This window comes from Clinocottus analis, unplaced genomic scaffold, assembly GCF_023055335.1.
Source record: "Clinocottus analis isolate CAN_PGR_092001 unplaced genomic scaffold, fCliAna1.0.p SCAF_15, whole genome shotgun sequence".
Classification (NCBI taxonomy): Eukaryota; Metazoa; Chordata; class Actinopteri; order Perciformes; family Cottidae; genus Clinocottus; species Clinocottus analis.
In genome coordinates this window covers 9,784,872-9,810,914 of record NW_027175876.1, presented here as the reverse complement: position 1 = coordinate 9,810,914, position 26,043 = coordinate 9,784,872, and the positions used below count along the sequence as shown (strand labels likewise).

The 26,043-nt window shown below is 38.9% G+C and overlaps 1 protein-coding gene across 22 annotated transcripts in view; it reads left to right on the top strand.

Moving 5' to 3' along the window:
* ptprk (protein tyrosine phosphatase receptor type K) overlaps positions 1-26,043 on the top strand; it is a 104,373-nt gene that overhangs the window by 67,545 nt on the left and 10,785 nt on the right. For 4 of the 22 annotated variants that reach the window (XM_068577677.1, XM_068577674.1, XM_068577676.1 and 1 more), the window contains 17 exons: positions 1,799-1,981; positions 2,641-2,760; positions 3,373-3,482; positions 3,593-3,791; positions 3,902-4,007; positions 4,597-4,669; positions 4,832-4,954; positions 5,585-5,659; positions 5,996-6,032; positions 11,929-12,064; positions 17,028-17,057; positions 20,122-20,282; positions 21,158-21,193; positions 23,196-23,207; positions 23,532-23,719; positions 24,160-24,259; positions 24,503-24,648. In XM_068577677.1, coding sequence (XP_068433778.1) covers positions 1,799-1,981; positions 2,641-2,760; positions 3,373-3,482; positions 3,593-3,791; positions 3,902-4,007; positions 4,597-4,669; positions 4,832-4,954; positions 5,585-5,659; positions 5,996-6,032; positions 11,929-12,064; positions 17,028-17,057; positions 20,122-20,282; positions 21,158-21,193; positions 23,196-23,207; positions 23,532-23,719; positions 24,160-24,259; positions 24,503-24,648 — 1,835 coding nt within the window. Of the gene's footprint in view, positions 1-1,798; positions 1,982-2,640; positions 2,761-3,372; positions 3,483-3,592; positions 3,792-3,901; positions 4,008-4,596; positions 4,670-4,831; positions 4,955-5,584; positions 5,660-5,995; positions 6,033-11,928; positions 12,065-17,027; positions 17,058-20,121; positions 20,283-21,157; positions 21,194-23,195; positions 23,208-23,531; positions 23,722-24,159; positions 24,260-24,502; positions 24,649-26,043 lie in introns of all 22 variants that reach the window. The other 18 variants (XM_068577686.1, XM_068577683.1, XM_068577682.1 and 15 more) reach the window with 12 other exon arrangements.

Below are 26,043 nucleotides of genomic sequence, written 5' to 3'. Positions count from 1 at the left end.
CAGGTTGAAGAAAAATGAAATGCTCTGACCCTTCAACTATTAGCACACACATACACACACTCAGGTAAACACACACCACACAATTGAGCAATAATATTTGCTCAGCAGACAATTACCTGCCTGGGTGTCTTCACAACCTTTCTTTCTTTCCTTCCTTCTCATTTTCTCTCATAAGTCTGTATGTCTCTTTATTAGTGAGCTATTTACATCTAAATGACTTAGCGAACGTCAACATGTTTGTATTTCGCTTACAGCCCTGTGTGTGAAGGCGTTTGTCCTTGACAATGCATTGTTATTATGAGAAGTTTTATTGAGGCGAGCGCACACACACAAACACACACCTCTACGTGCTCTGCACAGATTTAATCTTGATTCTGTCACATCCTGCAGCACACGCACGCGCTCGTGTATTTGGGTAATAACCGAGTGTGAGATCGTTCATGCCTGTGTGTTTTTGCGCCTGTGTGCGCGCGCCTGTGTGTGTGTGTGATCGTGTGTGTGAGCGACAGGCAGATAATGGGTTGTCAGAAGAAGCGACAAGTTTGTGTCCTTGTGTTGTCTCCTCTGAGAGAGGAAGACCAAGAGAAAAACAGAGAGCGAGACAAGGAGGGGTTGGGAAGAGACTTGCCTCTCTATTTAAGGTGAGCTGTTTTTATTAAAAAAGATCCAGGGAGGACATAAGGAAGCAGGTGAGTTACAGAAAGAGTGAGTAGGAAGAGGCATCAACAGGTGATAGAATGACTATCTGTGTTAGTTGACGGGGAACAATAAACAAAACTTTTAATTACATTTGTTCTGGTTGCCCAGTAATAGATTCCACTTTTGTCTAGGGATGTCCAGAGCCAATCTGCAAGATCAGTATTAGAGATAATGAAGGCATATTTCTCATTGGCTGGGGCTGATTAAAGCTATTGCCCTCTCAGCTGTAAAGAATATCAAATCATCTTGTGTTAACGGAAAAACAAACACTTTAGTAAACCTCCTTTCAACTTGGCTTGTGTTGGAAGAATTTCAAGTTGCTTGATACTTCTACCGCACCAGATTTCAGAGGAAAATATTGAACTTTATTTTAACTTAAATACATATCTGATAGCTATAATAACTAGATATTGTTGTGGATTAAGACTTATAATAGGATTAAAGCTTTCAGAAGAAAATGGCCACCAGGTAGATCTTCACCCCAGAGAGAGAGAGCGAGAGGAGCACAAGTCAAATCTCATGGGAATATGGTGCCTACAATAGATAGATTGATATGAGCTGGCAGGAAGCAGATGAGGAAAGGTTTAGTTTTGTGTTTGCAGTGTTATCTTTGAGTGTGTGTGTGTGTGTGTGTGTGTGTGTGCGTGTGTGTGTGTGTGTGTGTGTGTGTGTGTGTGTGTGTGTGTGTAGAGGTGGGTGGGTCCTGGGGGCCTATTGATCCAGTTAGATGAGCCACTTAAGGTAGTTAAAGCCCTGGGCAGGAGAGAAGGTACTTTATATTGACAATAACCGTTCTGATTTCACATAAAAGATGGAAACCAAAGACGTGCCACGTGGAAGTTATTGCATGTGAGAAATGTTTGAATGGCAGCGAGGAGCAGACGTAGATGTTCGTAAAAACTCTTGGAGAAATTTTTGACTCGGCACTCTTGCTCTTTTTTGGCAACGCACTTTTAAAATACTGCGAGTCATCAAAGAATGATGATAATCTGGCAGCATGTTGATGGTCAGAATGCTCCAGTCTCACATATGCCGACGATCTGTTGGGTTACTGAACTCATGATGTTTTTTCCCGATGTTCTCCTCTGTTTCTCTGAAGAACCAATGCGGACTCCTAAGAGGCTAAAGATTGCGGAGACCCGGTCTCGTCTGATCGCAGTGGACTGGGAGTCGTTGGGCTACAACATCACTCGCTGTCACACCTTTAACGTCACCATCTGCTACCATTACATGACTGCTAGCAATCGCAGCAAAGCTGACTGCTTGGACATGGACCCGAAAGGTAATACTCACTTTAACTGTTAATACAGGCTTTGTTACCTTCACTTATTCCTCTGACCAAAAGAAATGAAGATGACTGAGAACACCTCATGTTGGTGCTGAAATACTGAATAATAAAGATAATATTCATCATGGAGTAGTCCAGTCGGGGACTACCTAATGTTTGCAATGTTAGCATATTTTTCTGGGTTGTTTATTCTCAGTGGGATTTACAGTATACCAGCATAAGGAGTAATTTGTTCCAGAAATACTCATTAAAAGGGCATCAAATTACATTTGAAAATGTATGCAGCACAATTTATATTTTATATTTAAGTAGTCTTTCAAAACTAGTTACAAACTGTTGGTGGAAATATAGTCTACCTGGACTTAAAATGGCCTGCGCTACTGTGGATCTGACATGAATTGCCAGAAAAGTAGTCATAACTATTTTGATAATCAATTATTTTCTTTAAATTGATTTTTCAAATACGAACGTAAACCATCGCTCAGTTCCAGCCTCTCCAATGTTTTCAAATCCAAAAGACATTTTAGACATTAGACATCACATTAGACCAATAACTAATGATTTAATGAATAAATATGAACAACGATAGTTGTTAGCTGGAGGCCTAAATGCATTACAATATAATGTTGTTTTCCTTTTCTTTTTCCTCTCAGCACCACGTCACCTGGTGGGAAACCTGCCGCCCTACACCAACGTCAGTCTGAAGATGATTCTGACCAATCCAGAGGGAAGGAAAGAGAGCGACGAGACCATCATACAAACTGATGAAGATGGTGCGATACACAAATCACACTTTTGTCGTCTCTATGTATTATTCCAATTGTATCTATATTTACGTACTGTATGAATGTTAACTTCCAAAATAAGAGTGAAAGCCTGTTGTACACCGAATCCACATTTGTCTTGCGGATTGTGACAAATGAAGATGAATACAATAAATACGCGCTGTAGTTGTGTCACTCAAATTTACACACCGACCCTGAAACACTCATCTGTTATTGAAGTTACCTGAACAGGTTTGTTTTGAGTGGCTTTCACCACAGATTGTGGCAAGAGATTGAGAACAGCTTGTAATTGGGTATGGTCACAAAACAATGGTTGTACTTTGACAATTTAGGTGACACAACATGCCGCAGCTAGGCAATTGAACAAATCAAAAAAACTAGAATGTACTTTTGTTGCTGTTATTTTTTGGAAAAGCCACATTGAAATTAAGAAAGCTCTTCACATGGGATACACATAAACTTTTCAAGAAAGTAATTGCTGTGTGTGTTCCTGTTGTTGGTATACATTTACAAGGGACTCCTTTATCTGGAGGACCAACTTTTACTGTTATTTTTATGATCATTTCATTATTTTGTGTGTGTGTGTGTGTGTGTTAACAGTTCCAGGCTCCGTTCCCAGTCAGTCACTAAGAGCCACGCCATTTGAAGACAGAATTCTTCTTTACTGGAAGGAGCCAGCTGAGCCCAACGGAGTCATCATACAATATGAGGTACTATAAGCAGAAGCATTGGGTGCAGTAATTGTTGGAGGAGCCAAACTATCACTGAGCTTCGTGGGGAAATGTATAAACTGTGATTCTGTCTCTCTGCCTCACCTCAGATCAGCTACAGTGGTGTGCGTTCATTTGACCCCTCGGTGCCTCTCCAGCGGCCGGGACTCACAGTCCTGCCCTCCAACGCCACACATCACCTGTTTTCCCAGCTCCACCCAGGTGTCACGTACCAGCTCTCCATACGCGCGTCCACCTCCAAAGGGTTCGGCCCTGCAGCCACACTCAACGTGACTACCAACATTTCAGGTAGAACATTTGAATACGTTTTATTGTCACTTGTTTTTTTTCTATATCATATATTGGTAGACAGCAAGGGAATATGTGGTGACTAATACAGACTCATGCTCTTTCTCCAGCCCCGACAATAGATGAGTATGATGGGTCAGAGGCCCATCTGAATGAAACTGCAACAACCATCACTATCCTGCTCAAACCTGCCCAGGCCAAGGGAGCACCGATCAGGTACTGCACACAAATACAGTACACACACAGACCCCGGATTTGGTCAAAACAGCCTGTATTTGGCTGGAGTCCAGAGCTTTTAGCATGCAATTGGTTTGTATTTTGTACTTCCATAGTTTTCTCCATAATGTAAAGCATTAAAATATAAAAATGTACAACAAATAGTTATTTTTTGTAAATATGCTTGTGAATTATGCAGTGGTCACGCTGGAATATATATGTATTACAGCACAATCAGTCATGATACTAATAATAATACCTCCATGTTAATTAACATCATGTTTTGGGCCCACTTGTTCTCAAGGTTGAACTGATTAGAATTTGGTGGTCAAATGTCACTGCGACCACCCAAAACACGCCGTATACTAAAACTCATAAACGTAATTTGCTAATTGTGACAATTTCACGCAAATATCTAAGAGGATAAAATCATAATTATAATTGCACAGACATGGATGTAAACTGCAACATGACTGCTTGGCAACCAGTGGTAATTCCAGTTATAATACTTTATTAGTCATGAGTGTATTACTGTATCAACAAAGAATAATTTAATGACGTATTAGCATTATCTTCTTCTCGTCTACAGTGCCTATCAGATTGTTGTTGAGGAAGTGAATCCTCAGCGGACACGTCGTCAAGCTTCCTCTGACTGTTATGAGGTGATTATGAATCTCTGAATGTCCTTAACAAGCCATGCACTTACAGCCTAATATATCTCATCTATATGTATTTATTTCTGATCTTACACATTCTAATTAATACAACAAATACATCTTGGAGTAAAAAGAAAAAGAAAAATGTAAATATATCTTCTGTCTCAGGTCCCAGTTTCATACCACAGCGCGTCCAGCAGTGGATCTCCATACTATTATGCTGCCCAGCTGTCCCCCAGCAACCTGCCTGAGCCGCTCCCCTTCACTGTTGGAGACAACAAGACATATCAGGCAAGCCTTTTTATCTGAGCAACAGATTATGTGTGTAGTGCAGGACACATGTCAGGTGAAAAGATAGCTCAAATTATCATAAACTTGTAGCTTGAAATGCAGCTGAAATTTCCTCACCGGAAAAATTCAAGAGGGAACCTTTGTTAGAGCTACCTTGAGTTTTTAGAATATACCTTAATGCAAGGGGGTTTATTCTTAACCATACCAGCTGCCTTCATGAGAAAATGGTGAAAAACTAAACATAAACGTCTTTGCAAAAGGGTCCTGAATCCTGGATCAGCACAAACAGAACGACGGCAACGAAATCTTTCCATAAGATTGAATTGAAATTTGTTAAAGGAACAGTTCAACATTTTGGGAAACGTGTGTTTTTGTGAGATCAGAAACAGTTTTACAATTTAGTTTTCATATTGAGCATATAGACATGAGAGTGGCATCAATATTCTCTTCTAACTGATTGCAAGACAGCAAATAAGCATATTTCTCAAAAAATTGGATTAGATAGTTAAGATCCTGTAACAAAAGGATTATTTGTTTTTTTGCAGAGATAGTAATTTAAATTGTCGCAGACAAGCTCGGTATGTTCATCCTCTTATAGATAGAGTTAACTTTATTTCTTTTAATCCCCAGGGTTTCTGGAATCCTCCTCTGGCCCCGAGAAAGAACTACAACATCTACCTTCAAGCTGTTAGCAGCACGGAGAGGGTATGTCAATATTTATTCATGGGAAGAAGCACTAAACACACAGTGAACTCATATTGCTCACCTGCTTGCTTCTATGAATAAATATAATGTATGTACACATTCAAAGACACTAATTACACTATAACTACATCACAGCTTCTACCTGCAAGCAGTTATGACATCTAAGAGTACTTACAACCGCACAATATCTGCAGACAACTGAAAATGCCCCACTAGTTTTTGCTTATACTGTAAATACTTATGTGCAGTAGTACAAAGTCACATTCTTGTATTTAATGCTATGGTGCGTGGAATCGGGACTCAGGTTTTCCTCTTAATGTGTCTTTTTTTCTTTAGGAAACTAAGACACAGTGTCTGAGGCTTGCTACTAAAGGTAAGAACTGTCACTGATAATCACATTTTTTTGTCAAAAAAACCCAAATCAACGTTAACTTGACAGATACAAGTCAGTTGGCTGCTGAGAAAATACAAATTTGTATCTTACTTATAATATAAAAACTAATTTAATATCAACTATGCTTATCTTATGTTGTTCAGTTGCTTATCGTACCTGAATAATTGTTGGTAATCTGATGTTTAATATTATGACTGGTTTAATGATTGTTATGATGGCTGTTTCATCCGTATTAGTGGGGACATATAACTCAACACAAGAGCATGTTTTGCATGTTAGAGAGCAAAAACATGCTCATGTTCAGTATTTGAGTGCACATTTTGGTCCTGTATGTGCACGCAGTCTAAATATCATGTTTTTACCAGCAGCCATATGTTGAAAGATTATCAGTCTGGTTTAATCCCCAGGCAACCACACACACACACACACGCACACACACACACACACACACACACACACACACACACACACACACACACACACACACACACACACACACACACACACTCACACAAATAAACACACACACACACACACTCACACAAATGCACACACAGTGTTTTCAGGAAAGATTTTCAGAATTGCAGCTGATGGATCAAAGTAAGATGTAGGATCAACAGACAAATACATTAATATTTTTTCAATGAAATTGATAATCCTGGTTGTGTTGATCTTCAAAGAACAGTGAGGTCATTGTAATGTTTTATTTTATTAAGTAACACAGAACTAGAAAGCAAATGAAATGAAAATATAACAAGCCAATAGATTGTGAACTCGTGATTTTGTTTTTCTGCATGGAAAATGATTGATATTAGTAGTTTATTTTCTAAACTAGTCCTTTCAACTATACTGTCGCTAGTCATAAACAGACAGACAGAATTAATAAACTAACATGGAACTGATCGTATTAATTAATTAATACCTTAGCCTCAACATGCATTCTTTTCAATACAACACACAATGTAAGACAATATGCGACGGATAAAACAAGGCCACACTAATGGTTGATGTCATATTCATAAGTTATCATGTTCCTTGAATGTTGCGCTTGCAAGTTATCTTAGTCCTGCTGCATTATGGGTGTTATTGTGGTTAAAAAAAAAGGGGAGGGGGAAGTCAAGATCACTTTTTACACTCAGCTGATGGTCATTGCTTTGACCTTCTATTGCCAAATGAGCATAAAAACCAGACAGTATAAGTGCAGCTTAATCATCCATAATTATTGTAGGATGAATCATCTTGGCTGATTGATTTGTGTTTCTTTATAAAGACCCATCGAGGGACAGACACTGTAAAGGAGAGTCGAGGATGAACAGTGGTGTGTCCTTGTCCTCGTCCCTATGAAATGAAACAACAACTAAGTTATAAAAGGAAAAAAAGAACTAAGTTGAAAGGAACTGGGTTTGTTCACCTTTTTTCTCTTTAGGTCACAGGAGTTCAATGTGAACTAGACGTGTGAGTCTATAGGCTCTTAGGAAATGGATCCCATGGGATAGATCAAAGGAGTGGTTCAATCCCTCTTGTGCCTGCAAGGTGTCATGTTTCCGCTATGAAATAAGAGAAAATGTGGGAGGCTTCTGTGTTTTCAGTGTCATCTTATTTCAAGAATTGCTGGTGGTCGTAGTTACGAGAACAGGTTGGTTACTTCTCCAAAGGCTGCTAGACAGAGATGACATGAGCCTGAGGAGGTCTTAGTGAAGCTGAACTTATTTTAGTTCTTTTTTTTTTTAATAAGGCAGAAAGACGGGCTAATGGACAGGGTTGAGACGAGCGTCCCCTCCTTTCTCGCTCCATCCTTCTGCATGTGTGCACTGAACCGTGCATCCGGGAGGGAGGATTAAGCGATGGTGGTCCTATTAGGTCATCTGGGGTATTGTGTGTTGTCATTGCTGCCTCAGGGTGTTTTGTGTGTGTGTGTGTGTGTTTGTAACTGTGTGGGTGAGTTGTGAATGTTAGTGTACTGACCTGGATAATTTTTACAGACATTAAGAGCTACCGCCGACATTATGAGGTCAGGTCTTGGGACTTGGGAGTCTTTTAAAGATCTTTTATGTCATGTTTTGTTTTGATGGACTATACCCATTGACCGAAATGACAGTTATTAGAAAGGAAAGTAGGTGAAACCAGTTACTGTGTTGTCATAAATGCAAAAGTATTTGGCGTTAAAGCCACCTTTATTTAACATAAAACAATACATTGCTAAATATTTAGGACAATTGACCTCAATTTCTTTTAACTGCAAAAACAACTACACATACTGGATTTTTGAAACTCGTACAGATGTTAGCCGATCTCATTTCCACAAACTCATAACTTAAACATTATTTTTGCACAACTCTAACATTAGAAAATGTAACATCCTAAGAATTGTGACCAAGATGTATGTCATTACTTTGTAACATTGTTTCTAAAATACAATCATTTGTTGTTTTTTCTTGACCACAACTTACTGCGCAATCACATAACCAAATCATTTTAATATTGGCCAATATATTGGTCTAACTCAAGAAGTAACATTAGAACATATATTCAACATTTGAATACACGGGTAGGTTCTGCTGTGTCTCCATGTTTAGCAACGTTGTGCATGTCGTGAGTTTTGGTGATAATCTTTCTTTACTCCGATAAAGTATTTCTCAATTTCATGTAGCTCATATTGTGGTAAAAAAAAAAACCCCTCAAAGAATATGACTATGACCATTCTATAGTTTTCTCATGATCAAAAATCCTATGAAAAGACCAAAACCAACAATGACATAGGTACACAAGTATATACTAATTATTGCATGTTTAGACAAAGCTTGATACATCTTATTCTTTTGTTCTATGGAGCTCCATTGTTAACCAAAAACTATTTAAAAAATCATCTTTGAGCCACACCTTGCACTGGTCGACATGTTGCTTTATTCCCATGAATGTGGGCACTCCCACATGCATGGTTCTGCGGCCGAAAATTTTCTCTGGAGTACTACATGTGAATTCATCCGCAGCTGAAAATCCCCAACAAATACTCAATTTAGTCCCCTTTCTATATGAACCACAGTGCCCTGCGTTTTTTTGATGAATGGATTTATTTGTGATTTGGGTTCTATAGATTTACTGTAGATCTTAAAGCTGAGCGCTTCAGACTTTTTGTGAAATTTCCTGGCAATGGGAAAAAGAAAGAATCACGTCAATGTCATCCTTTCAAAGCATTTCGGTTGACACACCACTGCTCGTGCTTCATCGATCAACCTGAGTTTCATGTATTAGTGCAATATTGTTACATAATGACACGGCTGGAAGGGGACCTTTCAAGGATTTCAGCAGCTGAAAAATTTTATAACAAATGAAAATGTTGGGGTCAAAAATACTGAGATATATATATATATATATATATATATATATATATATATATATATATATATATATATATATATATATACAGAGAGAGAGAGAGAGAGAGAGAGAGAGAGAGAGAGAGACACAGAGAGAGAGAGAGAGAGAGAGAGAGAGAGAGAGACAGAGAGAGAGAGAGAGAGAGAGAGAGACAGAGAGAGAGACAGAGACAGAGAGAGAGAGAGAGAGAGAGAGAGAGATTATGTTTATCGTGTTGATATTTAGCATTGGAAGTAGATTATTGTTTGATAGATGTATTGCATTATATTGAGTTACGTGCATATGTCTTTGTGTTGGATTATTTGGATTATCGTAATGCATGATAATGTTCTTACGTTGCAGGACAGACCACTCTGGCGTTATGGGATCAGATCACTAAGCTTAGGGGCATGAAAACAGATGCCGGCTCTCTTGCTGTTGACTTTCCGTGCATGATCAACATGGTTAAATCTCCGCTGCAGCGTGCGCTCCGTCTGAAACATCATTTGTGAATTACATTCCAAGCAGACGAAATCAGGGAGTTCAGACAATTCTCTGAAGTCATCAGGAACAGAAATGAGTTTGAGTACAAGTAATATACTGTGACATTGGTGCAGAAACATAGGACAGCGACAGGCAAATTGCATTTCAAAAGCATTTCCCAATGAGAGCATGACTCTAATGATGACCTGAATTGCACAGTGCAAAACACACAGTCAAATGAACATTTATTTATGTATGTCTGTGTATTTCATTTCCAGCGTGTTTGCAGTTGGGAATAGGAGTACGAGTAGAGTGGAGAGATCACAGGTTGAGTACATTCACCATGAGGTGATTCAACCGAATGAATGAGAAGCTGAAAACTGTGTTTGTTACTTTAATTGACCGAGCTCCAGAAGGTGACACTGACCAGGGATAAACATAGTCAGCATCCACTGCTACTCTTTTACTGCCTTTGTGTTGGACTTCATCTTTGCAATGTAAATGTAAAATGGTTAACTCCTTACTAATGGATGATTCTTAGCCAGGTTGACTTCACGGCTTAGTCAGTTGGTCCAAGAAGAAATATCTCAACCACCAGATGGATCGCCGTGACGTTTTCTACACTTATCCATGTTTCCCAAAGGATGACTTTGGGTATCCTCTGGCTTTTAATCTAGTGCCAACCTCAAGTCAACATGTTATCCTGTGACATCTCTCACCATCTACTAGATGCATCTGCAAAAACATTCATGTTCCCTTCAGGATGACTTCAGTGATCCCTGATTTCAGCCTCAGTAAAATAAAATGCTAAATTAGGATGTTGAACATGGTAAAATGTATACGTGCTCATTTGTCATTATGAGTATGTTAGCGTTCGCTTGTTAGCATTTACTTCAGAGCACGGCTGTGGCTGATGGCAGAGTGTGCAACGTTTTATTTATTTTAGTTGCTAAAACTAATAACTGCTTTCTGATGCGTACTGGAAAACACATACTCCTAAATGCAGATATGAACTGTAAGAAGCGACTAGTGTGGGAGAATTTATTGTTTATTATGAGTTATAAAGAAACTGTTGGGTATATTTGGATACTTGATGACAGTTGCCATGGCATTTGTGTTGGCACTTGTCTAACTTTGGAGGACTTTTAGAGTCTTGATATTTACCTGATCTTTAGCAGAGGAATGATTAAACCTTCCTGTTTAATTGGCTCCATGGGATTTGTTTCCTTATCACACTCACCACCTTTCTGACATTAGCGCATTTTGTAAAGACATCTTGAGAGAAAACAAATATAATTCCTCCTTAGGCTGTTGGGTGGAATATGTTTCCAGCCTTTAGTGACACAGGGTTACGTAAATACTTAAAATAGTGGCAAGAATCCATTATTTGTATTTGGTTACATCACAAGAGAGCAACTTTCTGACTAAACAAAAACAGAATTTCACTCTTGTACAGTAGATTAGTTTTGACAGATGACATTTTTTAAATTAAAAGATCATCAATTAATTAATTAAAAGAAATATGCCGCAAACTTGATGTTTTATACACATATATTAACTAGCCCAAGCACAAGCACAAGCGACAACCACATACTTTTCCAACAGCCACTATGATAACAAAGCAACCTCAAGCTCACACCGCTGAGTGATATCTCAGAGGTAAAATGAGAGGGTTTTTTTTGTCAACTTCTGCTTTCTAGCAATAATTTACTCTGTGAACTTAAGAAAGAAAGAAAACAATACAAAAGTGTGAGCTACAAATAATAAAAACTACTTTCCTTATCCTTGATTTAGGTTTCTTACTCTTCTACAGCATTTAAAGATGTTGCCAGAAAAAAACAGTCTTTTGATGGTGGTTTTGACTTTGCATCTTGGAGATACTCCAATGTGTAACAAATGGGGATGTATTATGATCTTGTCCACATGTAATTCTTCAAAATAATCAACAATGACGTTGGTATTCTTGTAGTTAAAGCTAATACAATGTTAGATCCACAGTATTTATGTTTTCTTATTGGCATTATAAATGTTCTAGGCGCTACAGAGGAGCCAGAAGTCATTCCTGACCCGGCTAAACAGACGGATCGGGTGGTGAAGATCGCTGGGATCAGTGCTGGGGTTCTCGTCTTTATACTGCTGGTGCTGGTAGCCATCCTATTGGTCAAGAAGAGGTGAGTACCTGACCACGCCCGCGATAACAGCTTTAATGGAGAATATCATGACGAGCGCAAGTACCACATTAACAACAGTACTACGCCAAGGCACATGCGGATGCAAAAACACATACAAATGTGCACCTGAATCTATTCTCTTGTTGTGTGTTGGTCTGGGATTCACTGCAGTAACACCATCTTCCATCCATCCACCATACACGTTGATCTCCCTATAGAACCAGCTTGATCATTTCCTGAAGTTTGTTCTGTTTATAAAGCTGATGGCTTTATTTCCTGAGATCCAATGTGAAAATATGGTGTTTCCAAAATTAGAAACTCCTGTCTCACAATGTGATTTAGTGCAGGAGAGATCTGAGGCTGTTTTCTTTTTTTGTCCTGTGCAGCTGTTGAATAAAGCTAGACAAAACAACAACCACTCAGAACTCAGACTCACTGAGAGTAATAAAGAGGAACACAGTGAAAGAGATCCTCAAGCAGAAGATATGAAGTAACCTTTCAAGATTTAAATTGAGAAATTGCAATACACATGGATTATATAAACACAGCAAACATACTAGAAACCTGGAATGTAGTAGTTTAAAGGTGAAAGGAGACAGATGAAGGTGCATTGTGCATAGAAAAAGAAAATCTTGGAAAAGTTGATCGAGGAAAAAAGGAAATGACAAAGAAAGAATATATATATATATGTATATATAAATATATATATATATATATATATATATATATATATATATATATATATATATATATATATATAAAAGTATATATACTTCTCTTCCATGAGGATAGCCTCATAAGCCTCTCAGTTGGTCCGTGTGTCTCTGTAGCGTTTTGACCTGTGAGTGTTCGTTTGGTGCAGGGCCCCACCATGTGGCGGTTTAACACAAATGCAACATGTTGATGCCGCTGCAGAGCTAAACAGCAGCTATATCAGTAGACTGCAAATTGTAAAGTTCATTTTTTATTACTTATTGCAAACAACAACCAACAGTGAATTACAACTATTGGAATAATAATACATTATGATCCTTACAAGAAACAAAGTAGAGTGAGCAACTGACAGTTATGAAATATTAGGATATTTCAAGACACTATTAAATGCTTGATAATTTGTTGTGATATTTATTATAAAGCATTATGAATGCTTTTAGAGTTCTACAGTGCTATAAGCGGATTATATCACATAAACGTGTTTATGATACATGGCATGGATGTCATAGAAAATGTTTCATATAACTCATGGTGTGTATATACTAATATATTTAATGAGAAACCTGGTGGGTTCATAATAATACGGTCCTATTTCAGTTCACAATGACTTCTTTTAATGTTTATTATTATCACGTCAAATGTCTGTGAAGCTGTGAGGACAGTCCTCTTCATGCTTTAAAGGCAGCCTCCACGCCTCCCCAAGTCTAGACGCTCTTTGTTTTGCTTATAACTTGCTCTCTGTTCATCAAACATGAGTAACTGAAGTCACATGAGGCTGAATTATGTCTTTGTACTTTTCGGGGCGTACGTGTGCTTATGCGTGCATGCAAGTCATGAACACAAGAATATGCGTGTAATAATTAACTATTACTAAACACGCCGTACTTCCTGTGACCTTTCAATTAAAAGCTGGTGTTCAGGAAACCTAAGTGCCTGATTAAAAAGAGAATAATTAGGAACTAGATTTGCATATTCAGGACAAATATATTCATGTTGAGTGCCTTATATAAAGTATCAACATAAATAGCTTGATTTCTCATTGACCACCATGCACCTTGAACACAAGACAATGCTCATCAACTTGTAATCATCAACTGTGTCTTTCAGGAGCTAAAGTATTGCATCTTACCAGAGGCTCATGGGAGCAACCAGGAAAACAGACTCTCAATTACAGCCAATCATGATCTTACTCAGAAAATCTAAAACAATTAGAGACATTAAAGTCAGTGATGAACTCTCATCACCAGAGAACTTTGCTCTTTCAGCCCCTGAGCTCCTTTTTTTTAATGCTAATTATCTTAATTAATTCAAGCAGTCGTGCTGCCAAGTTAGTGTCAAAGTGCAATTGTAAATGTTATCCACAGGCAAGACAAGTTTATTTATACAGCAAATCTAAAGGGCCCAAGCTTAAAGTGGAGGGCTAACATATTCTATTCATTGCAGAAGCTGTTATTAAGTGTGGCTTCAGCCGCATGGGGTCAGAGACCCCATGCTGGAAGCACACTTCATGTTCTCCTGCGGGCTTATTATTATTATTATTCTTCTTATAGTCAAACCACTACTCCTCCCAGAGCGTTGCCAGCACATGCGCAAAAATTACATCGAAACGTGCGGTTTGCGCGGGAATCGTGAGGTATGACTTTTCTAAGAGATTCGCCCGTACGTTTTCCCGAAAAATGCAAAAAACATTAAAAAAAATTCACGAAACGTTCGTAGAGGGTGGCGCGCCAATTAACAGAGTGAGAAGAAGCGACAGAAACTGTTAAAAAAATAAAACGTATTTTGTCTTTACTCCCACAATGTTCACTCTTCATACACCATTGTTGGATAGAAACGTTGGAAATCTTGTCTTCTGTCATAAACTGCGGTCGATAGGAATCCAACAGACTCAGACGTCTTGAAATCGGACTGAATGTGAGAGCAAGTCCACCTCGCTCTGCCATCCGCCGCCATGTTAAATCTCCCTCCAAAGCCACGTCTCCCCTGAAGCTCGTACCTGATTTGTAAATCGCCCGTACAGACACATGTTTTATCGTACAGACTCACCAGTCACAGTATCTGTTCATCAGGTCTTCCTAACGCTCAATATGCGATATCGAAGCAATAGTGGCTTTTAAAGTACCATTTTTTTTAAATAGTTTGAAAGGAGTTCCACAGTATTTAGGTCTATTAAGCTCAGCGTAAGGAAGTCCCTTTGAAGTCATCACCATGGCAACCTTTGCTCTAACGACCCACAGGTGTTCTCGTTAGGGCAGTTTAACAGACACACAGACACTTACACACGCACACACAACACAGATGACTTCTGTCTCTCTGTCTGTTTGTCTCACACACACAGACACACACACAAACAAACAAACACATACACAAACAAACAAACACACACACACACAAACAGACACACAAACACACACACACAAACAGACACATACACACACACACAGACACACACAAAGACGTTTACGTGTGTTTTATATTGTGTAGTTGTCAACACTGATCATTAATAAGGTCATATGATATTTCATATACGTTTGCGTGTGTTCAGGACGTTCAGTAGTTTATTTCCTTAAGTCCACAGTCCAGTCTGCCTCTAATCAGTCTGCTGGCGCTCACTTGGTCACCATGACGACGGCAGCACACAGGTGCTTCATATCAGCCAATCAGTTTAACACACAAACCAACTCAAGTGCTTTGGAGGAGAGACGGGCGTCAGAAACAAAAGCTATATATTGCGAGGTCTTACGGCAGTAGTAGCCACACTTTCAAAATTTCTTGCGAAATTTTCTAGTTTGTAATACACTCACACAAAACTTGACAGATTTTAATCCACAGTTTTCACTAAGTGGCCTAATCACTGAAACAATTACTGAGCATTACCTGTCCCTCTGAGGATGTTAAGCCTTTTTTATAATAGAAAATTGGTCCAAAATGAATGAAGTCAACTGTTAAGTGTTTGCATATACAGCTGGGAAGAGCTGGATTCAGCGTGTGTGTTGTTGTTTTGAACTGTAACCAGCTCAAGCTGCGTTTATGCATTTGGGCAAGAGGGGACCAGGACCAGATCACGAGGCATTCAAGAACTGCCACGGGATGACAGCGCTCATGTAAAGTGGAATATCATGTTAACATATTATATTTAAGTGTATTTCTGACAGGTTGACGCTATATATTACCGGCATCAACAACTGAAGAAGAATGATATTTTTGGAAAAAGAATGTTTTCAAGTGTTATGCGTAATTATGTTTCTAGGTTAATACTTTGTGTGGTGTTTTTACATTACTTTTTCAAGTTACGTTTTGAGTTTGATTAATGAGAACATGTGCAACCAACATTGATCAACTCATGACAGCAGTTACTGGTTGAGAAGATGTTTTTGCATATCGCTGCATGGAGGAGCAAATTGCCCTTGAGCTACTATAAGTGAGTCCTAAAAACTTGGTTTCAGTTATAAAGCATCTTTGTTTTGAGCTATGACATAATTCCTGTTGAACTATGAAAACCGATCCGACATGTTTAGACGGGTGTGTGACCTAAACTGTTTCAACTGACTTAGAAGTGTGTTTGGGAAATTAACCTAATATTATAAAAGGATTTGTGACCTTCATGGGTGTGAAGTTATGTCGACAGCATTTAGTCATTTTCCATAATGGTTTCTGGGGAGATCAATCTTCATTGTCATAAAACCTTTACAACCTTTAACAATACTGCATCTTTAAAATGGTGGGACATGATGACATTGCAATGACATCATGCTTGCTTTACAGGAAGCAAGCAGCGTGGTGTTACAGATCACATAGCTTTGTATCAGTCCAGTGATTTACTTTTCATAGGAGGAAGGAAATGGTTATCGGCTGATTAGAGCTAAAAGAAAGCTCAGTTTAGGGACTTTTAGATACAGTAATTTCCGCTTAAAAATACTGCATGAATATTTTATTAAAAAAGACAGAAAGACTATGTTCTGATAGTTTATTATTAATAGTTATCTGTTATTTAAGTTATAGTTTTATAAGTCTCTAAGCTGGTTTTGTAGTATTTACTTAGCATTAAAGTTTTATTTTTTATTTTTTTAATAAATAGGGCCCATAGTTATTATAACAAACCCTTGCATGACCCTCAAGTTGTAGCAATCAAAAGGTGTTTTCTTCTGTTTCTGTTGTTGCTGGTTGGGACAGGACAGTATTGTCCTTATTTGCACATTCATGACCTTTGTGTCTCATTCTTTGCTTTCTGATTGGCTCACAACCCCAGGAGGACCTACTATTCATACTCTTATTACCTGTAAGTAAACAACCAATCAACAATCAGCTCACCCAGCTGCTGTTATCTTATTGGGCGAATTACTAGTGGCTAGTTGTTGTTATTTTTAAAGATGCAGTATACTTTTTTCAAGACAAAACACATTTTCAGCTCTGACCAACCAGCCCAAGCCATCCTCATTGACGCCGTGCCAGGGTGGGGGTAAGTTCACTTTTATGTCAGTCAGTCAGGATTTTCCAAATTTTCAATCAATTATATTTAAGTATTTATAAATGCGGCATTCAAATTCAAATTATAAAAACTTATTTTTTAGCAAGAAAATCTTTATTGTTTCATGTCTTAAATTGACAATACATGCTAAATCGTAAGCAAGTTACACTTTGAAGGGACTAAACTGACAACTGAACTGACCTCAGCCCTGGTGTCCTCTACATGCTCCAAAGTTGCTGTGAAGTAGGCTCATAAAGGCCGAAGTGGGCCATAAAGCAGAACAAAGCAGGCCAAAGTGGGACGACACAGGCCCAAAGCGTGTTATTTGAAAAAAGAATGCTGCACTTGTGACTTGTAGCTCTTTGTGTGCATGTAGTCATGTGATCATCCATCCCATCAAGTCACAGGTATCATGGTTACTCTGCTGCACAGTGTCTCAGTGTCTCAGTCGGCTTCCTGTGTGGAGCTATGGCTCTGATTTTGGTTGTTGTTGGTGGGTTTTCTCGTGTTGTGGGGACTCTTTACTCTCTACTCTTCTTATTGTCTCTCACCAGCTGTGACCAAAATGGATCCTTAATCGCCTCTTTGCACTTTGGTTAAAAAGAGTTTATTGCACTGGTATCAAAAACAGAGACTAGCAGATAAATATGGACATAATTCATCACCAGCTGGTCCCTGCATTCAGCAGACAAACAAAATGCTGCATGACTGAAGGTTAAGCTTTAATCTTGTGGTTTTAGGTGAATAAAATTAAATGGTGTTAAACCAATATGGTGTTATTTACCTGAGAGCGAGGCGATCTAATTCGATTAGATGGGCAGAATAATTGGATTGTTGTCCTTCTGCAGTCGGAGAGAAAAGGCGAGACAATTGTTCACATTTATGAATTCATTCTCAAGCCTACTTTACCAAAATACTCTCTGCAGAAGAGGACCAGATTGACATGTTTTCAGTGTTCTTATTTATTATTCAGAGATTTTCACTGTCTTGGAATTTATTTACCACTTCAATGATCAGGCATGTTCAATAGATATTACAGTACTTTTTAATAACACATATTGTGCTCCAAAATGTAATATAACAATTCAGATCTTATGAATTATATATAACGTGGGCATGCAGATCCAAAAGGTTGTAGGCAGGTGTTGGATCAAAAGAAGACCCTAATAAATAATAAATATAGGTCTGCACACAGTAGCTCCCGCCATGAGTGGCGTTTTGAGCTAATGCTCTTCTTCACACTACAAACCAGACCTCAGAAATAAAGGCAATAAATAAAACAGTAAAAACCTCAACTAGAGATTCACTTTGGTTCTGGTCACAGCTTCCCTCCACTCTTTCTGTCTGTTTCTACTTCTCTTTCCCTTACATATAATATATACACAGTACCATTACGCAGCATATGGTGGTTTATAATACATCGTATGCATCGCTTTCTTTCCTATTTTTCTGTTTTCTGTTGGACAATGCACTCACACACACAAACCGCTACACCCGGTCAGCAGCTAAACCAATGTTCCCGAGTGTGTGTGAGTGTGCTTGTGTATTATGTGTGTGTGGTTTTAGAGGTGGCGTTGGTGTATTTTGGGGTGAAGAGGTAAAAGCAAACAAGAAAACAAAGCATGCTTTCTGTCTGTTTACGGGGAAGAAGTCAGAGCTGTACATTGTATCAGTTATGCAACAATTAAATATTTATATCTTCATCAAACCTCCGAGGTTTCTTCTACATTCATGTCGGAGCTCAAACTGCTTTATGAGTGAGGAACTAACCCATTCAAAGCAGGCCACATGAAAACATAATACATGTTTGCTCTCCTGGACCGATGTTGACCTAACTGATGTACATCTATGGCTCTGGGTATAAAATGTTCCTGCATGCTCTGTCATGCTCCAAGTGTTAAGCCCTCTACCGTTATTTTTCCTGGGATTTCATAGATTGCACACATTAAGAAAGAGTTAAACCTGAAAAAGGTACCTCAATGTTTAGATTTCAAACTGTTATTTTTCTTCAACCGGCACCGTTTTCTGTACAAATGTATTCAACAATTTAACACAAGCCTGTCAAGAAAAATAACAGATTAAAATGAAAAAAAATGGTATTTCTAAAGGTATCTTTCCTTGAAAGACGGTGTACCTTTCTCTCATAATTCTGGACTGATTATTTATGATGTGACCTTGAGTCCTTTGACTCGTATGATGATGACTGTCGTAATTTGGTTGGCAAATGATTTTCTCTGAGCTTCTGTGGATCAAAAGTCATTCCCTTACTGCTGTTTTAATGGGATATTCCTCTCTTTGCTGTCGGATGAAAACCAAATATTTAATACTGATTTTTTTTCACTTGTGTTATTTTTTTTCTTCTTACTTTTATTGTAAGCCTTTCTTCTGATAACGATCTTTGAAATTACAAAAAGAAGCGTTTCAGACAATATAATTGGCGTAGAGTATATAAATTAGGTTTTTCATCTGACAGCTCACTTATGGTACAGAGGTTGATAACAGGTTTTGACTTTGCTACTTGTAGGACGTAGCCCATTTCCCCTGGTCTGTGTTAGTTGCTATTTTCCCTCTGCTCCTTTAGCTGAGCCTGTTACATGCTGCCATTTACAAAGAAGCCTTTCCTCTCCCCTCTTGCCTGTCCTTTCCTCTTCTCTTCCTCTCTTGGATCTGAACTCTGCATCTTGGATCGGCAGCCTGCAGCCCCCAGCCGTGCTTTTATTGCCAAAAATGACACGATGCCACCTACTTCATACAAAATCATACTATACCTCATAATTTGAGACTATTCCTTACAAGGCCGGTGGTCTGCAGGCAAGCTGATGTATGTGTATTTGTTCATAAAATGCCTGACTGTGTCTGTCTCTGCCCCTGACAGGAAACTGGCTAAAAAACGTAAAGACGCCATCGGGACGACACGGCAGGAAATGACTCACATGGTGAATGCCATGGATCGCAGCTATGCTGACCAGAGTGCTCTGCATGGAGAAGATCCCATGGCTGTGACATTCATGGACTCTCACAACTACAACAACAGATGTAGGTTCATGAACAATGCTCATATTATTTTTAGTATTAACCATAAACATCAATAAGTGCACATATAATATAATATTCAGTTATCTACTTATTTTGATCTTTCCTTTCTTCTGTTCTCACTTATGAGACTATTTGTTATTCTCACTAATAGTCAGGTCACAGATCTCAAGTTCAATTTTCATTACAGTATTTCAATGTGGTAACAACTAGAAATATTGTCATGATTGATGAACCTTCCCATTATTGTTTTAATTATTCTGGTGTCCATTTTAGTCTAAAGGGAATTCTTCAAATGTCTTTTCTCTTCTCTCTGACCAGCAGTCCAAATATTCAGTTCATAGTATTATAACACAAAGAACAGCAGCAAATCCTCTCGTTGGAGAAACAGGAACTCGGTTATGTTTGGTCATTTTTGCCTAAAAAATGACTAAAACGATTAATTGATGATCAAAATAGTTTTGATAAAAATAGTTTTAATCAATGTCCTAATCGCCTTTTGATCTCAGCTGTTGAAACTACTCAAGACTCGTTACAACCATATCCGTTTACCAATTAAGAACATTGGAAGACCGCTGACGGTGTTGAGTCGTGTAGAAAGCTTACGTATGTTTATGTCTGACGTGTGAATGAAAGAATTGCTGATAAATCATTTCTGTCAAATTTATTGCTTTACCGGACCACGTTGAGCAGCAGCACAAATTGAGAAATCATCCTTTAGATGTAATTGTTTCACTCACGTTTACGTCATGGCTGGAGAACGTCCCGTGTTGTCCATGAGTAGCCACACAAAGATCTCCTCTGAATGTTCCTGCTCACTCCAAGGTTTGAGTAACACTGACATTTAGGACATTTCCTCACCGTGTTTCCTCCTACAGTGCCCAACGATCCTCTGGTCCCAACGGCTGTGCTAGGTGAGACTTCTAGCATGGGTGGATATGTCGCGTTTACCACCAGCTCCCTTTAGTGATCACCCATCCTCATTTTAGCCCCTCCTTGTGCGTCATTGCCCAATTTAGTGTCTACTACATCCTCATCCTGTGTTATGTACTTTGACCTCGGTCAAGTATGTGTTTGTGGGTGAATAGTTTGGCTTGACTGAAGTTTCAGTACCACAATCTTGTCTCTTATCCACATTTTAGAAGTTCAAACGAAGATCTCTAGTATTATATACAGCATACGTAAAGGCAGTAAACTGAAATTAAACAGAACAACAACAAAAATAGATGTTTGGATTTGGTTCAAAGGAGCAATCTAAAGATGTGAAATGGATTAGAATACATGCGGATGGCAAAACTGTGTGTTCGTCTTTTATCTTTTTTTGCCACCTACTGCCAACACTCTGTGTAAAACATTGCGGGTACTAAAAACTCCAACAGCCAAGCACTTCATCTGTCGTACTGTGTTTTCCCCAGGTTCAATCACTCCCCATCCAAGCCGCGGTTTCTGTTTCCTACTGAGAGTTATTGATATACACAGTAATTACCATCATTCTCCCTCAGAGACCTCATTATTTCCACAGTTTTGAGTTGTTTCAAGACGTGCCATTTCCTATCCCAAAAAGGACAGAAACTGATGCTTAAAAGGAGAAAGACAATTTGTCACATTGCCACCGCAAAACGACCGCAGATTAAATCTATGACATCGAGCGACGGTGAATAACTTGGCACCTCCAGGCCTGTGTGCTTGGCAGAGCATTTTCTATGCACTGGATCTCAAAGTCTGCTTGAGTATCTACCATCTGTGATATTCCCTAGGCTGAGGAGTGTAAGCTCTATTTTTTGCCAAGTTGGATGCTCCTCCAGCTCCAGTGTTGCACTGCAATGTGTTTATCTTTAGTTTCGTCTAGTGTTGACACTGCAGCATGATGCAGAGTTCTAACAAACCCTTAAGGGCTCCACGAGCCACGACGCCACCAAACTGTGTTAACTAGCTGATCCATAGCCTTTAATTTAGAGTGAAGGCTGCAGTTATAATCTGTCTTGGCCAATCACATCACAGAGTGGGAAGAAGTAGTATGAAGTAGCAAATTAACAGGCAGTGTCGGGTCAAGTTTACTGTTAATTGCCCCGACGAGGGCTTAGCAAACTATTAACAATGGGTAATGAGCTAACATGTCCTCAGAGCAGATAAAAGCATCAGCAGGAGGAAGTACACAGTGTCAGTAAATAAACAATGGTGGAGATGAAATTACTCGGTTGTTCTGCAACCCCAAGCGACTCCATTATACGAGCTGTCAGTCTGTGCTTACTACTGTCAACTCACGTTATCCTCACTCACCTGGAAGTTCTGCAACTATTTGACCCCATAATTACCTGCCTCTAATGCGTTTTCAACATACAAGATTACGGAATTGAAAAGTTAATTATATTATGCTATACTCACAAGGGATAATTAAACCTGCAACATGTTTACACTACGTAGTAGATGATTGCTTGTCTGCGATTTAATTGTATTGTTTCATTCCTAAAACAAAAGAGGCGTCACATGCTAAAAATGTGGTGAAATTTGTTAGAATTGAATAAAACCACCAACCCTTGTAATCTACAAAGGGTAGGGAAGGTGTGGAAAGCTTTGGAAGCATCGTGAAATATACAGTATGTTTGAAGCAGCACTTACTGAATGAAGCGACAGTTGTAAATAGGACATTGCAGTCGTCTTCACTGCTTCTTAGTGTCTTTCATGTTGCTAAAGGTGTGTTTCAGTCAAGAGTCAAAATTCAATTCATGTTTTTTGGCTATGCTCCATTGTTTTGTGAGATCATACATTGTTTTCATCATCCATTATGGAGTCCATGTACATCGATCAAATGTGCCAAAGTAACCTGCCGACATGTTTAGGGTCTTTCTAAGAACTCCTCCCATCAGTCTGACTGAACCTTTTGCTCTTTTCCTTTTCTGCTGCTTTAACATTTAGTTCCAATCACGGGTGAGTATAGAGAGCGAAAAGTGACTCGGTTTGGTTTGTGGGTAATGTAGTATTTTGTTTTGGTAAAATTTAAAGCCAGCAGCAGGTACTACTTCTGTAAATATGTAAAAGTTATTGTTTTGTTGCTTTTATATAGATAAAAGTAATGTGTTCTGTATCGGTGAACGTGGACATGACTTTATTAAACCTATATTAACTTACAAAGCTTTTTACTGCACAATTCATCCCACAGAGACAGTATAAAACAACGAAAGCACTGTTAATTACAACTCCAATTTTGGTAGATTTGCAATTTAACTGACCATAATTCCCCTCTTGTTGTAGATGAGAACCACAGTGCCTCTGCAGCGGAGAACAGCCGGCTCCTGGATGTTCCTCGGTATCACTGTGAAGGAACCGAATCTCCTTATCAGACAGGACAGCTCCACCCTGCCATCAGAGTGGCCGACCTTCTGCAGCACATCAACCTCATGAAAACATCTGACAGCTACGGCTTTAAGGAGGAGTATGAAGTAAGATTATAATAAACAGTTTTTTAATCAGTAGTACTAGTAGCAATAGCAGTCATGTTAATGTTGCTGTTTTTAGAAGTACCGTTATTACCTTATGAATAACCCAGATAAGGACATTTCTGATTCTATATCGGAGAGTTTGACAATGTAATACATTATGATATTTGAAATGTATTGCACATATGTTTTTAATAAAGAAAGTCAACTCTTTATTTGATGTTTTGGCTTAATTAAAATGATGAAATGACTATTAGGTTTGAGTATTTTCATCCTTATCGAATAAACAGCCACAGTGCTACAAACCATGTAAGTATCATGTCACCATTTGTTAACCCATGGAGTAGTCAATCGAGTACTTCTCTCTGCTCGGAGTCAACTCGTAGGAATGATATGTTTAGATCCATGACGTGTAATTTTCTTTTGTATTGTTTTGTCTGTTGTTGGTGATACAGAGCTTCTTCGAGGGCCAGTCGGCCTCCTGGGACGTGGCCAAGAAGGAGCAGAACCGCACCAAGAACCGCTATGGGAACATTATAGCATGTAAGCAAGCTGTACTTATGCTCACAGCATAAGTTGTAATGTGCTTTACAAGGGAAAGAGGGGGGTAAGAAAGAAGAAATGTCACAATACATGTGCCTTTTAACATAAAATAGCCATATGTTCTGAAAGAAATATTCTATTTCTTTATGCTTTCCTCTTTGTATCACTGTCTCTTCGTTTTTGTTTTTTTAATCTCCTTCTGATTGCTCTCTCTAACCTTGTTCTCTTGTGTCTTTTCTTTAGATGACCATTCAAGGGTTATTCTCCAGCCCATAGAAGACGACCCCTCCTCCGACTACATCAACGCCAACTACATCGATGTAAGTGGAAACGCATCGAATGCTACTATTGGCTCCCAACGAAACCAACGAAACCACACTCCCTCGCTCGTATGTCAGGCCTCTATACCTTTATTGCGTCTACTAGTCATCCATTGTACCATTTTACGCATCCAGCCACCCCAAAAACACATCATACATAAAGTACTTGTGTCTTTCACAGATGTTTTCTTTTTCATGTCTCTCCATGCATGTGCATTCTAAATGTATCATCGTATCCTGATGCAGCCAATTTAAATTACTATTTCGTCTTTAGGAATTACATTAGATACAACAATAGATTTTAGTCATCATTTGGATTTAGTTGGACTCATTTGTACAGTGGGACAACCATTTAACATTAACAGCTGCACAAAGAGAGTTTTAGCAAAGTGTGGCTTCAGGAAGCCAATAGCTAAGAAAATAGTTGAGTACATAGCACCCTGTAAAAACACAACGGCCGTGTCTACTACCGAAGTCTTGCGCACTTGGAGCACTGACTTTCAGTGCTTAGGGCGCCGCACTGACTAAACCAGCAGAATTCGGTGCACTGAAAGTACCCGGATGGCGCGCTGCAAACGGTCAAAGAATTCAGTGTAAAACGATGGACACTACTCGCACTAAACGGGCGCCATCTTGGCTACGCAGCGGAAGAGGAGGAGCCCTTTCCGCCAGCTTTTCATTAATTTATTGATATCCTTCTGCCGCGATTGTGGAGGTGTCGCAGTTTCCACATGGGTTGGAGAAAAGAGAACGCAAGGGACAAAAATAGGGTAAGAAGTGTGTTCATTTTGTCAGTTTTAGTTTTGCTGGTATCGCGAGCAGATTTGCGGACGTCACTTCCGCCAATTGGTGAACGTAAGTGTTCATTTTGATACAGCGCTTATCAGCGACAGAGTGCACTACAGATGTTAGTGCTCTGTATTGCAGTGTACTTCGTAAAGTGTTCGGTAGTAGACACGGCCAACGTGTCATTTTTACACTTGTTATTTATGCACATTTAACAAATGAGATACACTTAGTGAGCTTTGGATGTGCTGGTAACAGATTGTTACCTTTGGTTAGAGTTAGCCTAGCTGCATCTACTTGTTTTAAGTCCTTATGCTGAGGTAAACCAATATGATCTAAGATAACCAGCTGCTGTTGATTCATATTGATTGACATGAGAGTGGTGTCAATCTTCTGATCTTACTCTCCACAAGAAGAGAGAAGAGGCTGTAAGTCACTGCAGTCAGCCTTTAGTCCATTTATCTTTTTAGTGGTTCATCCAGTGATGAGAGTATAGCATGAAAATATAAGAACATCATCAACTTAAAGCCTATACAGGGCCTCAGTTTAAGCCTTGAACAAAAAATAAACGGAAAAGAAAGGAGTTCGGCACATCCATCCTTTATTTTCCATTTTATATTATTTTTTGTCCATTCACCCATCACGACATAACTCCATCCAAACAAATATCCACACATT